We start from the raw sequence: 20,166 nt of genomic DNA, 5'->3' as shown, positions 1-20,166 counted from the left end.
TAACCTTGTCCACGACATTTATGTATCGGAATGTTGTGTTTGCTCAAAAATTCAATTACTTCGTTCTGTAAATCTGCGGCAGAATGTTTTTTTACGGCTACAAACCCTAAAAAAGATTCCTTTATACAAACATTCTTATCAAAATTCGCAGAAACATATCGAATAATAAATGAAAGCTGATCAGTTTTAGAAATATCTTGTGTCGTATCAACGATGATTGAAAAAAATGCAGCTTTCGCTATTTCGTCTGTGATTTGGTTTATTACATGTTTTTCTGCTGTCGAAATTAGTTCATTTTGAATTTTCGGGCTCAAGTATTTTATTTTAGAATTCTTATTTTCTAAATGACTACTTAACAAAGGATCATATCGCGACAATAGATCGATTATATTTAAAAAATTTCCCGATTGACTGTCTATTACTGTGTAATTTTCACGGTGCCCTCTCAATGCTACGTTACAACGTGCTAACGTTACAATCACATCCAGTATTCGTTTTAAAATTTCCTGCCAACGATCCATTAAAATACTCATTTGACTTTCGATATCGTGTAGATTTTTCCGCTGAGAATAGTTTACGCACGCATTTATATGTACTTTGCTGTTCTCATGCAATGAAATTTTTGCAGTTAATCCTTGCCAATCGTTAATTTTTGCTTCGCACCAAGCAGATTTAAAATTTGGATCTCGTCTGTCCGCAAATAACCAACATGGTTCGCAATAAACCGCATCATTCGTTGGCGAGTAGCATAACCAAAATCTTTCAATTTTTTGATTTGATTTAGTGAGAACAAAATAATACTTTTCGCTAAAAGATCTATTATTTACATTTTTGGGAAACGGTCCTCTTGGTCGGCTTGGTTCCAGTGATAAAATAGTTCGTTTCAATTCATCAGAAATTTCACACGGATACAATCCCCTATCAGAATTTAAGACAGTATTGTTACCTTGTTCTGGCTCTAATATTGATATAACTTCGAGTTCAGCAGATTTTTCGCTACTTTGATGTGTAGATTCTTCCTCAAGTAAATCCTAAAATTAATTCAACATATACACATCAATCACACACAAATATCATCAACGGTCCCCACGTTCCACGTGTTTGGACGTGAAATTTCCCGCTCTTTCGATATCCCGAATAAAAAATTGGGGTTTCCATTTAAAATTCACAATTTGATCCTGAAATAACCTTCAAATTTGACTTCAAGGTCAAAGTCAAGGTCACCGATGGACGACCCCCTTCAAACCCAGTAACTTTCGTCTGAAATATTTTTTGATAAAACCATCACCCTCGAAATTATTTCGACATCACCGCTAAAAAATAAACGGATAAAAACACAAATCATAATAATCACGGTACTTACTTCATTTTCCACTGTTTTTGGTTTTATTGGAATACAAAATGCATCCATTTTTTGTAACTTTTTCACTTTTTCCTCCATTTCTTTCTTCCTTTTTCGATTTTCACAGCCAGATTTCTTTTTATGTGAACTATTCATTGTTAATAAGATAACATATAAAAAATTGTGGCACTATTAATTATTATGTAGTTATTCTGATTTCTTTAGAGCGAGCGGGTTCCACGTGTATTATGCAGCGAGAAAGTAAATAAATATGAAATAATATCGAAACAAAAACGCGTCACGACACGATTTTTCACTTACCGCGCGGCAAATGTTTTGCACGTGTACACGCACCGGCAGAAATGCAGAAATGCTCTCCCTCCGCGCTCCACGCCTCCTCCGCGCTCCCAGTAATACGTACGTGTGCGCCTCGGTACGAGTGTGTAGCGCCGCGCGCCGAACGCCGAGGGACAGCATTTCTGCCGGTGCGTGTACACGTGCAAAACAATCAAAGTGACCGAATGCATTAGTTAACTGACATTTTACTTAACCTTAACGCATCAAAATAAATATCTGCCCATCATATACATGCAGTTTAAATAATGTCAACACTAAGTAAAGTGTGGCTGCGCACCGAAAATGAATTTTCATGTAGGTAACTAGTTCAAACAAAATCAATCACAGATTTAAGTGACTATTCTTCTTTGCGCGGAAATTATCCATAGACAGATACAGTTTATTACAAATTAAAATTGTTTGTTAATACTATGATACCTAGATGCGATCATACTCCTCATTTTATATAGTTTTTGTAAACGACAAGAAAACCACGAAGATTTTGCTCACAACTTGATTTGTTTAAAAACTATTTTTATTTTAAAAAAAAATTGAAAAAAAAACATTTTTCCTGTAAGTGATCAAGTATATTCTTTACAATGGCGCTGACTATGTTCATTTACTAAATTCGTGATTGTATAGTTTTCAGGGCGTTAAATGAAATTTTAGCACGAAGGTCGCCCCATAAAATAAAGGTAAAATTTCAACGCCTGTGATGAAAACAAAATTTTTTTATTTAAACGAGGGTAACAATGGCCATTTCGCCACTCGGCTTACGGGGCGTCAAATGTCAATTTCTTGCCATTGGGGCGTAAATTTCATTTTACGCTCCCGAGACTTCAAAGTTATTGTATGCCCCCTGAATCGGAAAACATTATGAATATTTCGTTGTTAATTTTTGACGATGATACTTTGAGATTGAAACCACTATTTTACTTGACCTTTTTTAATGGCTCTTTATATTTTACCGTTTGCAACAAAGGGGCGCCCGGCGCCCCCTCCTTTGGTGCGCCCCTCCGCACCGCAGGATCTGCGGGGTCGTTAGTCTACCCCAAAATGTCCATTCTTATCTAATCAAAATGACATCTATAATTTCTCAAACATTCTTGCAAAAGTAGAAAATAATATTCTTATCTCATAGCCTATTAAATTTTGTCTTAGAAACATACATTTACAAGGGAACTACTACAATTTCTTATTAATATGAAGAAATGAGATAAAATCATAAGGAAATCGTAAAATTAAATTATGGCTTAACTCAATAACGCAGCCTACTTTGCTGGCTCGTGAGTAATTTTTAACGAGGGGTTTATTACGTCACATTTAAAGCCTCTGCTCGATCATAGCATATGTTCTGTGTGCTCAATTGTGATTCCTGCATTTGAATCGCGTGATACAGAAGATATCGTCTTATCCTATTATCTTCTTTTGCTCTACCTTCTTTTTTTGCTGTTTATGCATTTTATGTTCGGAAGCCTTATGTGTACATACGTATATATATTTGTACATATTCTGCATTTTTTCTCCTTATTTTGAATAAATATATAATTTTATAACAAAAAACGGTAGTTTTTAAATTAAAATTATTTTTTTTTTAATTGATGCTTGTGAGGGGGCCATTTACTATCAGTTCCTCTTCGACATATTATTCAGTGTCGCTACATTTTTATAAATAATATTCAATACAATAAATGTGTCATAATTTTGAGTCTTCATCAACGGAAATAATTTTAATAATTAAGTACAAAATTCTACCAAAAAATTAAATTTTCTGTAGAAACTTTTATTTTTTGTAGCAATATCTACATGTAATTGTAATACAAATTACAATGTTCTCAAATCAATAAATTATTTTTTAGAAAAATTGAAAAACTTTCAAAATATGATTAGCAACAAGATTATAGTTAAAACATCTACTTGATAATGAAGATGAAGATGATGATGATGATGATGATGGTGATGAAAATATCTACTTATTTATGGAATATCACAATTAAAATTGATTATGGAAATCCACCAGAATTTATACATAAAACTGGAATCCAGATTTATTTTTAGTTGTGCATAACATATACAATCAGTTCGTACGTATAGCAACAAAAATTGATTTGTTTTTATAACTTTAACATTTATTGCTATTATAGCTAATTAAAATTTGTACTTTTTCGGAGATTTGTGTAGAAAACTTATAATATTAAACAACCCTATCAAATTGCGTCTATCAAATTTTTACAATTGTAGATTTTTATAATATTTTCTAACAAAAATGTTGGTTTTCTCTAATACTACTACTTTTACTAATGTACAATTCTTGTTTTGTAAACATAGTGATATGTGATATTATTGTATAGATCTTTTTAAAAAAAATAACTAAACATTTCTATAAAAAAAAATTTTACAAATTGTTATTTTTGGTAAAATTTTGTATTTGTTGAACTAACGTTTTACTAATATATCTATAAACAACAAATGTTTATTGGAAAAACTGACCTTTTTGTAAATTACAAATATATAAATCGTAAATAAATTTGTACAATCCTATATTACAAATATATTTATATATTATATGATAAAACATACATAATAATATATATATATATATATATATATATATATACATATATACAGGGTATTTCAGAACGATCCATGTGTCCCTGTAAAGACGTGTTCTTGGATAAATTCTGAGACGATTTTTCCTGTACGAAAATTTTGTCCGACGCTTACTTTTTGAATAATAAGAAGATAAAGTTAGCAAATCACGGGCCGTGTACACATGGTAGACAAAGGCGGCGCAACTCACCGTCCGACGCGGACGCTTACCCGTATCGGATGGTGAGTTGCGCCGCCTTTGTCTACCATGTGTATACGGCCTGTGATTTGCTAACTTTATCTTCTTATTATTCAAAAAGTAAGCGTCGAACAAAATTTTCGTACAGGAAAAATCGTCTCAGAATTTATTCAAGAACACGTCTTTACAGGGACACATGGGTCGTTCTGAATCACCCTGTATATATATATATATATACAGGGTGTTTCAGACCACCCGTACACCCCTTTTCTCTTCGCAGGATTAGGACCAATCAAAAATATGTTCAGACGAAAGTTGTAGGGTTTCAAAAGATCTATTCAATGATCTTATCAGTTTGACCTTGGATGGCGTCGCCAAGGTCAGATCGAAATCACATTAAGTTTTTTAAATGGAATACCCTATTTTTGATTCCAGAATCTAATAGCTGGTGTCAAGACCTTTCCAAAACACTATAAGAATGTTTATTTTCGTTGACTACTTTCCGAGTTGTGCGGCTTGAAAGTTACACTACCGCCAGCATCAGCATTACTCAAGATGTACCATGTGGTGGTTACTTAGTCGGATTTAATCTTGTGTGTGGGTGTGTGCATACGTGCATGCGTATGTGTATGGGGGAGGAAAAGGGGAGTCAAAGTTTTATGTACTCTGCTTTTGTTTATTAACTGGATTGATTATGTTTGATGATCAATCATGTCCAGATTGACTGTATGCATTTTCCCGTGCTTAGCATTATCCAGAATGAACGACGTGGACGTGACGAGAATTTCATCCCATTGGGGTGCTTGATTCACGTGAGTCCCCTTGCCTCTCACGTTTGGGGTGCTTGATTCACGTGAGTCCCCTTGCCTCTCACGTTTGGGGTGCTTGATTCACGTAAGTCCCCTTGCCTCTCACGTTTGGGGTGCTTGATTCACGTGAGTCCCCTTGCCTCTCACGTTCGGGAATGAATGAGTGTATGTTTTGTTAAGCGACTAAATGTTCAAAGTGAGCACCATTCTCTGCGATGCAAGCATCAACTCTATTTTGAAAATCATTGGTTGCTCGAAGAATTTCCTCGGCACGTAAGGATCGAATTGCTTCACTTATTCTACGAATCATATTATCCCTCGTAGTCGGACGTTCATGATAGACCAAGTTTTTTATCCTTCCCCAGAAATAATAATCAAGGACGGTGAGATCTGGTGATCGGGGTGGATAATTGATTGGACCGTATTTGCCTATCCACTTGTCGGGGAACATAATATTTAATGCCGCACGAGCAACTCTTGATGTATGAGACGGACATGCATCTTGTTGGAACCACATGTTCAGGCGCAATTGCAGAGGAATATTTTCTAGTAAGACAGGAAGATCTGTCATTATCAAGGCGGAATATCTATCACCGTTTAGATTTTCGTCAAAGAAAACAGGACCTATGATTTGACTTCCAATAATTCCACACCAAACATTGACTTTCCAAATGGTTTGATGATCTACTTCTCTCAACCAGTGAGGATTATTTTGTGCCCAATAACGAGAGTTCCAAGTATTAACAGATCCATCACTTTTAAGTGTACATTCGTCAGAAAATAAAATTTTCAAGTGGAAATCAAGTGGTTGCTGTCTTATAAAGTTGCAAAATACAAGTCTCTGTCTAATATCGTTATAATTCAACGCTTGATGAACAGACATTCTGTAAGGGTGAAATTTGTTATTTTTTAGAATGCGCCAAACACTGATTTTACTAACACCAGAATCTTGTTCTCGTCGTCTTAAAGAATCATAAGGGTTCAATTCTGTCGATGCAAGAATTTCCACTGTTCTTTCATCCATAATCGGACGACGAATTTGTGTACCTTTGTTATGTTGAGGCTGAACGACACCTTTAATTTTGATTCGTTTAGCCAAACGTGAAAAAACATTTCGCGAGTGAGGAGTCCGATCAGGATAACGTTCCGCCACAATCTTTCCGCTGCAATGAATGTACCTCGACACTCACCTAAAATTAGCAGCATATCATATGCTTCTTCATTGGAATAGGACATGGCTAAATAAACCTAGACTAATAAAGAGGGTCGGATTTTTGTTGCGCGATTGATACTGATATGACGGTTATTGAAGACGTAGGTGACAAGTTTGAGAGAGTTATTGTCACTCGTGTTGAGTTGAGTCACAATAGCGTTATGGTGAATACATCTCTACTACATCCTATGCAAATAACAATATGTATAAAATCACGAGTTAGACATCGTTACGCAGAAAGCCGCGCTCGTTATTGCTCGTGTGCTACCGTTAAAGTAATAATGTAATTACATAGTATTATGACATACATATGTATGTGACTATCTACGGTCGCGACAGCTAACTTTCACGATTTTTCATGATCTATTTTTGTTGGCCCGGCTCGCGTGTTTACTTTCTTTGTGTCGGCTGCACGGCTTTCTGCGTAACGCGTGATTTTATATTGTTATTTACATGGTGCTGGCGGTAGTGTAACTTTCAAGCCGCACAACTCGGAAAGTAGTCAACGAAAATAAACTTTCTTGTAGTGTTTTGGAAAGGTCTTGACACCAGCTATTAGATTCTGGAATCAAAAATAGGGTGTTTCATTTAAAAAACTTAATGTGATTTCGATCTGACCTTGGCGACGCCATCCAAGGTCAAACTGATAAGATCATTGAATAGATCTTTTGAAACCCTACAACTTTCGTCTGAACATATTTTTGATTGGTCCTAATCCTGCGAAGAGAAAAGGGGTGTACGGGTGGTCTGAAACACCCTGTATATATATGTGTATATATATATATATATATATATATATACATACATATATATATATATATATATACACATATTTTGATATTTGTATTTTTTATTTTTTTTCTGTTAATATATGTATTTACATAAATATCTAAAGATTAAAAATAATTTCTAGTTCTAGAATATTCTATAAATAAATATTTTTTACATTGTAATAAGCACTTTTTCTGGATATTCTTTGAATATAATAAATTTGAATATAACAAAGAATATTCTTAAGATGTTTCTAGAATATTTCAAATAATCTTATTTTTTTATTCTATGTATAATATATTTATAAAACGTCTTTAATAGGCTTTAGAATATTTTAATATTCTTGATAATAATAAATATTTAGAAAATGTTCATAGAATTATTTTGTTATCTAGGCATATAAATTAATATATGTTTAAAATTCTGAATGCTTAACAATTATTACTTATTTAATTATATACATATACCGTGTCATTTTTTTTAATTTTTTAAAGATAATTTGTTTAATACTATTTTAATGTTGCAGCAACATTAACAAATAACAAAAAAATTTTGATATATATTTAACGTTGAAAAAATTTTCAATTTTAATATTTAATTTTGCTACGTTTCTCTCTCAGAGAAAGAGAGAGAGAGAGAGCGTGCAACGTTTTTCCTGTTCTGTTACCTACTGAGTTACCTACGAGTTTCATAGATATTGGCTATATAGTTCAATACCTACGTTTTATAGACATAGAGGCGCTTCAAAACAAGTCACTGCTACATCGTTGAGTGGTCATTTATTTGACGCATGTGCAGTAGGTATAAGCAGAGTCGTAACTAGTTTTTCATGTATCCTGACCAAAGTTTTATTTTTAAGCTTCTTAATTTTTGAAAAGTGGGAGTAAAAGAAATAATAATACAATTATACGATATAATAATTGTGTAATTTGTTTTTAAGTAATTTTTATATTTACAAAAAATGTAAAAAGTTATTCACATCTATTAATGTATACAAATAAAAATATAATTATTTTGAATTACAAATATGTTTTGGACTGATAGTGTAACAACACAATGATAGTAAGAAAGCCTTCTTTGATCGCAGCTAGATCTTAGTGCTTATATTTATTTGTGTGATTTTATATACTTCTTATATAATTATTTTAATTATACTTTTTTATTTAATTACAATATTTAACAAATTGATGATATCATCATAAATATAATGTCTTTAACGATGCTATATTTAGTTAAAATTGTAGAAAGATTGAATAACTGTTTTGTTCTAATCTAACTTGTTGACAGTTTGTTTTAAATAATGCTTAATTAATTTCAATTTGCTATAATTCTTTTTACTTAAAACAGTAGAAGTAAAAAGAGTAAGAAATTCGGTAAGCCAACTTTAATATTCGGATATAATTTAATTAATTCAAAATCATGAAGAGCTTCTGTAATATTAAGGAATTATAATTTTAATTTTGTATTAATGTTAAGGTTTCTTAAACTTAAGAGTACGGCCGCAAAAATTAAAATTTAAAAATATATTTGACAATTTTTTGGTCAGTTTTATTTTATGGCTCTCTTCGATCTAAACTCAGAATTCGTGCCCCTCTTGCCCCCTTGTATAATTACGGCTCTGGGCAGAATAATGAGTGAGGGGAAATTTTAGAATAGAGGAGGTTTATTTTATAGTGTCAGCTGTGTGCGTCATCGGTGCGTGTCCTGCAGAAGCTGCGATATTAAATGTCGATTACTGGTGAATAACAAACGTGAATGAAATAATCGGAGTGTTGTCAGAATCCGGAGCAGCTAAAACGATCCAACATGGGCCTCAAGGATTTCCGAATAGCGTTCGATAATCAATGGAGCACGTATTATCCTGGTCAAACTGTAACGGGTAACATCATTGTTGTCCTGGACAGTACGAAGAAGATTCGTGGTAAGTCTGGTTATTAAAAATTCTTTGTACCTTTGAAACATTGTTTCAAGATGTCTTTCTAATGATGACTTATGTCTTACTTGCGGAATTACTTTAGATATTTTATAAAATTATTTAAAAACGCATTAATAAAATTTTAATTGCTTTATAAATCAGCACAGCAGTGATTTATTATTTAATTAATTTATTCTTGACTTTGTTAGTACGCTTTATATGTATATATAATAAAGTGCAGTCTATATGTCTATAATATGCCACCGCATTCCACAAGCAATTTCTTTATTTTTGCCCTCTTTCTCTTCTTCATGCCAATATGTGAGAGTTAATTATAGAACTACCACATGTAACTCCCCCGCGCAATCTCCATCGCTGTTTGGCTTTGTCTCTTTCGAGTTTTGCATCACAATGCTATATCGAATGAATAGCATTTAATTAATAAAGCATTGTAATTTAATATAAAGTCATTAATTTAATGCAAAATGATAAGGAAATAAGAAATAAGTGGATTAATAGAAATGTACGGATTCATTAAAATTAATTGGAAAGATAAAATTGATGAATTAATAATGAAAATGAGTATTAGCTGATGCTTATAACTATGCTTTTTTAATGTACATTTATAATCCTTTCTATGCAGGTATAAGCGTGAAAGTGAAAGGCGAAGCAAACACTTGTTGGGCAACTGCAGAAGAAGAAATGGACGAAAAGGGACAATATCGGGATGACAGCCAGACTGTCACTGCACACGAAGAATATTTTGAAACGAAATATTATTTGGTTGGATCATCCTCAGGTAATTCTAGATTGTATACTGATAAAATTGAAATGAAATGATAAATGATATGTTTAAGGATAAAATGTTGGGTGAACAAGAAAATAATCTTGTTTTATAGGGGTAAGGTGACAAATTATTAATTTTTCTAAGGTTACAACAAATGATGAGACTAATTCATTACAGCCTTTAGATAATAATAAATATTCTCCGGTAAAGAGTTTGATTTTAATCTGTCCACATAAGTGAATAATACATATAATAAGAAATGTGTTTTGGCTGCACATATGTAATTTTTCGGTTTATTCATAAGGAATGACGTAATTATAATAAATATTTTTGTTTTTTTTATAAAATCATAATAATGTATGTTTAAAAAAATACAGAATATACATTTTTTCCCCTTTTTTTTCTTATTGTAACATTTATATTTAATAGAAATAAATATGGTGATTATGGATAAGGTGACAAACGTTGTGTAAGGTGATGCATTAGTTTTTTCAGTCTTAACTGCGTTTTATATGTAATGCATTTTTAATTGAATTATGTATTGCAATTTAATAATTTTATTTTATCTATTACATGAATATTTTTTTCTATTTATATCTTCTTTTAACTGAACTGTAATATCAAAATAATAAGAGTTTATTATATTATAATAAATCTTGTTTATTCATAAGGAGTACATTTTTAACTTTATTTGATTGTTTGTCATCTTATCTGTATGTTAGTCGGAAGTAAGATGACGAAATTAATATGTCCTTAAAAAATATAAAAAAATGTAGATTTATTACATTTTCATTTATTGATAATAGCTTTTAATTCTTACAAATGATAAATAAGGCTTTAATGAATCTGAACAAAATAGATTATTTATTTCTATATTATTTTTATATTATCACAGAAATTTTAAAACATCGACAAATCTTAATGTCGCTATTTTATTTCGCTTTTCCCTATTAAACGAATTAGTCAAAAATTTACTTAATTTAAACAGAATAAACTTTATTTTGAAATTTTGATTTCTTTACTTAAAAGATTTTACATTTAAATTTTTCAAATATTTGTAATCGATTTGAATTCTAAACGTCTAAACTAAATAAATTTTAAACGAAAAGCTAGTACTGATATTTATTGGGTAATTTTATATACCTTTTCACGTTCACGAAACTGCGCGCCTAAGTTCAATAAGAAATAATAATATTATGTTATTAAATTAAAAGTCCATTTAAGAATAACTGATGCTACAAGTTTTTAAATGTGAGAACCTTTTCTTCTTTAAAAAACTGTAAAGAACTATTTCACTTATATTTAGAAATGTGTTTTAAAATCGATAAGTTATTTAGCAGGCAGTTGTATGAACTTGAAAAGAGACATATAAAATCACAACAAATATCAGCATTAACAATAAGATCTAATTATGATTATTAAGGTTTTACATTGAAAAAATTGTATTTTTACTTATCAATCGATGTTCTCCATTTAATTTGATTAATAAATTTTATTTAAAAGCTTTGCTAACCAAGGTTCAAACTTGAGTCATACATTTTTTGTTCAAGTTTATTTATTACAACTCACTGTAATAGCTATATATATTACGATTAGCTTTATTAGCTTTTTATTTATACTTTTGTTAGGTGGAGAAATCGAAATACAATCAGGAGAACACAAATTTCCATTTACTTGTACTTTGCCGGCAAATTTGCCAAGTAGTTTCGAATCAGATTTTGGACACATTCGTTATACCGTCAAAGCCACGATGGATCGGCCTTGGAAATTCGATCAAGATGTTAAGAGTCCTTTCACAGTTATCGCTCCTTTAGATTTGAATCAGGAACCCAGAGCGACCGTATGTATAAAGATTCATAGTTTAATGAGTTTATATTACAAATTTAAATGTAAATTTACATTTACATTTAATTTAATCCTATTTAATTTAAATTTTACACCGATATTAATGTCCATTTCCACCAATCTAGATCAACTTTAAACTTTAACTTTTTATTTTTTACTAGTTCTATGAATTAGAAAAAAATAAAGAGTAAGTTAAACTGAGATCGAAGTTAATCTACATTAGTGAAAAAGCACATAAATGTAGAATTAATTTAAATTATTTGAAAGTATGTACAACTTTTAGCAGATATTTTAAAGTTGTCAAATTATCAGTTGTCAAATTTTACAAAATTTAATAAAGTGTATGATTTGTATAATATGACTTTAATAATTAAACAGTCGTCAAAAATTGAGGGTTTATGAGGAAATAATTTCAATCCCGTCACATAATACTTTATTTTTTATATTGTAACGTTTGTTACAAAGATATTTAAATATCTATTAAATTAAAATTTATTTTTATTGCAGTAGAGGAGACTGGGATTCGTCGGCACAAGAGACAAGTTGGCAATGGTGTTCCGTTTATGTATTTATCGCGAAAGAAATAATGGAAGAGTTGTTGCAAAGTTATCTATCTTTTTTTATAAGTATTATTTTTAAAGTTTTACTTAAATAAAACAAGTATTACAACATAAAAAGAGAAAAATCTAATTCAAAAAAAGGTAAATAAATTTCCGAGCACTTCAAAATTTTGTATTAATGCTTCAATTTGAGCGAATAAATTATATATTTTTCTTTCGAAAAAATCAATCACATATCATTGGTTAAAAGAAAAGTTTCTGTTACAGTAATATAATATATTACATGTTATTTCGAATAAGTAATTTGTTATAACAAAATGTATGATAAAATACATATCATTTCATGATAAATCAACGTACGTAGAAATGGAGCACGTTGACTTATATTTAAAATAAGCACTTGCGAGTGAAAAATGTGTGATCATTCAATTACAATTTATTATAACTCTAACACAGGGTTTGGTACGATTTGCACATTTCGGCCGATTTTCAGCTACCGCTAATCCTCTTACTTTACCTACGCGTAGTCCGAGCATCAATCGGCATTTGGAATACGCAAGAAGTAGTGAGGTGGTGAAGGCGTCAAGCTGAAAATAGGCTGAAATGTATGCAATTTGTGTCGAGCCCTTGTCACTCTAACAATTTATAGCATAGGCCACTTAGAAACGTCCACGGGACGTTCAAAAGAAGTTCAAACAACCTAAGGACGTCCTTTAGTTAAAGTATACTGTGTAGAAAAACGCTTTCTATTTAATATTTAATAAGATGAAGAAAGTTAAATTTAAAATGATTTACATTTGTTTTCTGTAACAGCATTTTGCTATTTGATCATAAAATAACTTTAAAGTATATAATCTTTATAAGAGGTATATATCTGTGATTTGTTTTTTCATTTCTATATTTTCATTAATTTAATATGGAGTTTGTCGTATAGATAACTAGATCGTGATATGTGTCAATTTATTTTGATATCCGGGCAAGTTTGCTACATGCAGCATTCGTATTTTTACTTATTACAAAGAAACTATATCATATGCAAAATCGTTCTTGGTATGAAAATGTAGAGAAAAGTCCTTTTTACAACATTAATATAATTTGCTCAATTTATTTAATTAATTGTTAAATTTATTTAATTAATTGTTAAATTTATATTAATTGTTAAAAGTGTTGAATACCAAAAGTGTGAAACTTGTGCCATCGATCTCTGGTCTCTCCTAATACGAATAACAGTGGATTGTAGAATTGAATTTTTAGGAGCTCGTGCAGCAAGAAATGAGTAAAACATTTTGTTGCTTATGCTGCGGCACACCACCTTTGACTGTGAATTTTTCACTACCGGCTCGAGGTTACGTGCCTGGACAATCAATGCCAATCAAAATAAACGTCGAGAATGCATCAAATATCCGTGTGAACACCATTAAACTCGTACTCCGTAAGGTATGTCATTTTTAGATTAAAAACTTTTGTTCATTGAAATCATTCGAAGGACACTTGTCGATGATTTCTTAATTCTTTTGTGCTATTTATTCAAAATCCTGGTGTGACGTACATGTCCTTCAGAAACGTCTATATTTTCCACAAAAAATAGAGATATAATACCTTTTGGGCCTAGTTTGAAATGAAGGATGAATCCTTTATAAAAAGATCAACATCTTCGTGAGTTTTAACTTTTGATTTGTATACTTATAGTTTAATTATTGGTTTATTATAAATTTTCTATTAAAAATGAAAAATGCGTATATCTTTCACCAAAATTAGGATAACAATTTTTTCTGGACTTGTTTTTAACTTTTTAAAGCCAATGTAAGGTTATGACATAATCGCTACATGAAAATGGCGGATTTAATATAGATCTAAATACTAAATTTCGTATTTACATAATAAGTAAGTTAGCATATATGTATACATTTTTTAGGTCGCTGATCTGCAGTAAAAATTTCAAAATTAGAAATAATAGAATTAATATAACGGATTAAATTACTACATAAAGAAATTTTTGGCATTGCCGTCTTCAAAATAATAAATAATAAATAAAATTTATCAATATAAATAATAATTTGTTATTTAAAATACTTTTTTATGATATTGAGAGGAAAAAGGTAAAAAAAGTTGTGTATATCAATAATATACGTCGTCATTTTAAAAAAAAATTGTATAATTTATAAATATTTCATAATTTTACAAAAATAATATGAAGAAACCTAATTTTTTGAATTCCAAAATGTTTTTTAAGTTTCATTCTTTTCTAGAAATATAGTTTTTTTTAAATTCTCAAACTTTATTTGTGGTTAAATTATTTAAAACTTTCCTGCTTATGAAACTCAATGCTATGTTAGAAAACTATATTTTAAATTTAAAGAAAACTATAAAATTTTAAAAAATTTAAACAATCAAGAATTTTCTATATATTAATTATAAACTTATTTTTTTAAACTTCAACAAGTTAATTTTTATTATATGAAAAGATTAAAGAATCTTTTTAAGGCCTTGTCCCTACAAGCGCTATAACATTACTTAATATTATTTGATGTTTATAAAATATTAATTAATATTAATAAAAACATTAGCATTTTTTATTAATATTACAGCTTTCATAGTAAATTTTTCGTCAATAAGTAATAACATATCGTGAAGTCTAGATTGTGACTTATCGTGCTACTACGCCACGCACGGCTACTAAAACGGACGAAATTGTGGTGACAGAAGTTAGTAAAGGACCAGTCGAAGCCGGTGGAACCGCCGATTACGAGCAACATCTGGATATTCCGCCTCTTCCGCCATCGAATCTGACTAATTGTCATATCATCGATCTTGAATACAATTTGAAAGTAGAAGCATGCGTTGAAGGATGGTAAATATTTTTTTCACACATGTGTTCATACATATAATTTAGAATATTTTAATTACACTAGTTTACAATTCTTTAATTATTTTAAATTAGACAAAGTTATTAAATGCTGAAAACGAGTCAATTTTCATCAGCACGTCAGGTTTCAGAAATAATTGAAACTTAATATGCAAAAAATGGCTTTTTTGTAATATTTCAAATTTTTTTGCAAAAATAGTCAACGTTATCTTGAAATTTTTATGAGAAGTCATGAATATATTGTTTATTTTTTATAAAATGCATTTTCTAAAATTTCGGTATTTTATTTATTTTTTAACCATAATATGAAAGTTTTAAGTAAAGGAGAAGAGGGTATTATGGGTACTGTTAACAATATAGCTACGCCTATTATTTCCGTTATTAGGTAACGTATTTTAACAATTGCTTATGGAGTTATTCGTTTAGTAGCCCGCCGTTTTCTAGTGATGCTAATATGCTAATACATAATGACTGACAATTGTTATAAGTGCACACTTCCTCATTATTCTTAAACTTGAGTGTATTATCACACAAAGGTACATACACTCGAGTGTTTTTTTGTTACTTCACTTTTTATTTGGCCTTTTTTTATACATTTTTCGAGTTATACTAAGTTAAACCAATAACATGGAATTTTGTTAATACGGTTTTTTAAGCGAAATTTTTATGTCGAAATATTTCTTCGATAAATCGATTGTAATTCTAAAGAGCGATATTTAGAAACATTAGAGACATCATTTTATGCTTACTGTTTAATGGTAAACAGAGATAAAATGATATTTTTAATGAAATTTCTAATGGTACTTTTAAAGCTTCTAAACGCAGGAAAATTATAAATCAGGAAAATATTAAATAATGGAAAATTAAAAATATATAATTTTGTAACAAGGTGCTGTGTTTCTTTTAAACTAAACTAATTTTTTTTAATTATTTTTATAGATAGCCATATTACAACTACTTTATTTCTTTCACCAATTATGCAGTACATCAGATTTTTATAAATCATGTTTTAAATAATAAATATTTTATTACTTTGAGTCTAGAATATGTCAAACAACACTCTGACGAATGTAATCGTTCAAATTTCAATAGAAAATATTAATTATAAACAAAGTTATTCAATCAAATGAAAATGGGTGCCATATTACCCTCTTTTCCTCTATATAATTTGCTGAGATAACATATATTTTGCTTATGATAATAAAATCATAAATTTATAATATTTGTAGTTTAGGGTTATTGATACATAATTTATCATAATATATTTTATGATTTAATGTATATTATTGGGTGTCTTATTTTAATTGCCTAAATTGTCGAACTTTTTGAAACAAATGTATTTACAGAAAAAATGTTTCGGACATAAGTTGTATGATTTAAAGAAGGACAAATAATGATAAAATTATATTTTTTACCACTGCCGTTCAATGGGCTACATCGCTGGTCATGCGTATATGACGCTATCTCAGAAGTAATTTTCAACTTTAATCTTTCATATAGCACGGCTAAAAAATAAAATAACGAAATAAAGAATTGCATTTTATAAAGGATATATAATACATACAAGGATATATAATATTATGATATCTAAACAGAATTTTTAGATAGTATTAATCTTTTCTACAAAAAAATTTGAAAAAGCATCAGTAAAAAGATGGCCGTTTTTTGGCCCATTTCTTGGACCTCGAATTTCAAACTTTTCTTTATGCCAAATAGTACTATATAATAGAACATTAATCCCAGAAACATTTGAAGGTGAGCATAAGCGCGGTTCCGGAGATATAAAGGGTTGAAAGTGATGGTAACACAGGGCGCCGTTTTTAGACTTTTTTTCTGTTGTTTGAATAAAAGTTACCATTTCCCATGTATTTTTGCGCGCTCAACACGAATCCGGTAAGCAAATTGCTCTATCACATCAAATTTCTTAGAAAAGTGTCAAAAATGATCATTTTTACCTCACCATGGCGTTAACAAAAATCTGTTTCTATCTATCTAAAAATCTATCACTTATATTAAAAAAGCACTCCAATCTATGAGAAGCAAAAAAACTCTCAATAGAAAAGCATCTCAATTCGTAAAAGGCGATATAACGTGTCACTTCAACTCCACCTATCTAGGGGAGTTTTCATTCTAGACGAAAACTAAGGTCATATTTCAATTCGGCATAAAAATCCATAAGAAACAATGTTTCACTTCGTTATATATATATTAGATAGATTTTTAGGTAGATAGAAATTGATTTTTTTAACGCTATGGTGAGGTAAAAATAATCATTTTTAACACTTTTCTAAGAAATCTGACGTAATATAGTAATTTGCTTACTAGATTCGTGTTCAGCACGCAAAAATATAATGGGAAATGGTAACTTTTAGTCAAACTACAGAAAAGAAGTCTAAAAACGGCATCCTGTGTTATGAGAAACCATCAACCCTTTATATCCCCGGAACCGCGCTTATGCTCATCTTAAAATTTCTCTAGGATTAATGTTCCGTTATATAGTACTATTTGGCATAAAGAAAAATTTGAAATTTGAAGTCCAAGAAATGGGCTAAATTTACTGATGCTCTTTCGTGAAAATGCTACTTTTATACATTAAACTCCAATTATTTTGGAAACCTAACATACTGGTGAAATTTGGTTTGTGTCATCATTTTTAACACCCAATAATCTATAAGAAATACTCGTACCTTGTCTAATTTAAAATAATTTTTGGATGTAAACTAGTGTTATTATCATTTAGAGATGTGCGAACTTTTAAATGCAATTCAAATCAAATCGAATTAGGTAACATTTTTTAAATAATTCGAATCCGATCTATTAGAAAACTTCGAATTTAAGAAGTTGAATACGAATCACATATATTGACAATTTTATAAAAGTATATTTTTGTATATTATTGTATATAATCAATATTACTTTTTTCACATAAAATTATTTATTTATGTATTAAAATTTAATCTAACAATAATTATAATGTTAATTAAATTATGTTTTATTGATTCAATTTGAATAAAATTTTATTGATTTGGATTCGGAAAAAGAAACAAAATTTGATTCAATTTAATTCGGCTTCAAAAAACTTTAATTTGCACGTGTCTATTATCGTAGTGTAATTATAAAATAATTAATCCATCTTAATTGGTTTTTTATTCTCTTGTCTTCTTTAAATAGATTTTAACTTGTAATATTTTGTAGGTATCATTCCAATCTGTCTGCCAATACACTTATCTTCGTGGGAACAGTTCCACTTGCGGTTTATCATGCTCCGAGTGCTCCACCAGCGGGAATGGATGGCGATTACTCAATGAAGCCACCGGCAGCTGGTTTTGTTATACCTTCGACAAATGCCGCGTTGCCTCCATTGCCAGACGCTCATTTGTATCCGAACTTACGTAAGATTTGCACAACTATTAATGTAGTTTTTCCATGTAAAAGGCAGAAAAATCAGGATAGGATTTGTAATGCAATAAATAAAATTAATTTACAAGACAACTTTACATCGTGTAGTCTTAACAAAATTATTGCTTTGAAAAAATAAAAATCATTCTTTTGTGAAAGTCTTTTTAGAATTTTTTGTAATAATTTTTCAAAATTTTTATATAAATTTTATATCATTTTTAGAGAATTTTTCAAATTTCAAATTTTTTAAGCATATTGGAACATTTTTCAAAATCAAGGTAAAAAAATCTTTTATTTTTCAGATTTGTAATCAATATAGTACTTACATATTTAAATAATAATATTTAAAAGACTAATTTAAACTACTAGACATAGGTGTTTGTTGTCATAATACTTAATATACTATAGTATAGTTAATATAGTATTTAATATACTTTATTATTGTTCAAATATTTTATTTACTTTTATATTAGAGTCCAATTTTGAAGACTCACTTTCAAAACGTCACTCTATTATCGCTTTGTTTAAATTTAATACATATAATTGAGAAATATCATAATGCTGCGTTTCTATTCAGTGCAGATTCTTAATTAGAAATAAAATTTCGTCGCAGCAATCTACCGCATTACTGCCCGTTTGATTCTATTATAACAGAAAAAGAACTTCCCAAATAATTGAAAAAATATGAAAAAATTCTTTTTCAAAAATCTTTATACATGAGAATTCTAACATATTCTAATAATTTCTTATTCTATATTTTCTCTAAATAAGACTTAAAAAGTTTGAATAGTTTTTTTTTCAGAAATCTTTATAAATTTGAAATATGAAAAACTCTAAAAAATTACAGAAAAAGTTCCGAGAAGAATTTTTACCAAAATAAAGATTATTATTTTCAATTTTTCTTTTCAGCTCCGCCGTCCCTCGAGGAATCGTCAAATGGAGCCAGAAATCTTCGCGAGCGCGGAGAATCAGAACACGTTTATGGCCTAGCTAATCATTTTGCGCCAAGATATCCAGTGTACAATTTTGCACCTGTGCAGTAACACAAAAACAACGAACTGTTGCTGTATTTAAATTAGCTTTTGCCAAAGTTTCTGGATCGCTTGCTTTGCTTTTTTATTGATATAAATTTTGACGTATATACATAAATCGCAAAGTGTTCGAATTCATTATCGCTCCGCGATCTAAATACGTGAATTACATGAATAACGCACAATTTTTAACGCACATACATAATAAATTAAACAAATGGAAGTGTCTTTAGCATTTAATTTGTACATATATTCACGGAAGAACTATGAATGTGTTAATACACATATGCGATAATATAATATATATATTTATACCAAAGTATTCATATTTGTACAAATGTATTGTATCATAAGACAAGAATTATAAAACAACGATACGCTTTTTATGTTTAATTTTAAAAGCATTACAAAATAAGGTTATTTGTAAGTATATTTTATAATACATATTATATATTTACTTTATGTGATGTGTTAGTCAAATAAAAGCTTGAATATATGACTGCA

General features: G+C 29.7%; 1 protein-coding gene across 1 annotated transcript; it reads left to right on the top strand.

The window, feature by feature from the left end:
- Nucleotides 1–8,903: 8,903 nt before the first annotated feature.
- LOC105202907 (arrestin domain-containing protein 17) lies at nt 8,904–20,166 on the top strand. The gene is made up of 7 exons (XM_011171595.3): nt 8,904–9,180; nt 9,818–9,973; nt 11,590–11,801; nt 13,621–13,803; nt 15,006–15,217; nt 18,428–18,624; nt 19,541–20,166. The coding sequence occupies exons 1-7, from the start codon at nt 9,066–9,068 to the stop codon at nt 19,672–19,674; spliced, it is 1,209 nt and encodes a 402-aa protein (XP_011169897.1). The 5' UTR covers nt 8,904–9,065; the 3' UTR covers nt 19,675–20,166.

Source organism: Solenopsis invicta, chromosome 5 (assembly GCF_016802725.1).
Source record: "Solenopsis invicta isolate M01_SB chromosome 5, UNIL_Sinv_3.0, whole genome shotgun sequence".
Classification (NCBI taxonomy): domain Eukaryota; kingdom Metazoa; phylum Arthropoda; class Insecta; order Hymenoptera; family Formicidae; genus Solenopsis; species Solenopsis invicta.
This window is presented reverse-complemented; position numbering and strand designations above follow the sequence as displayed.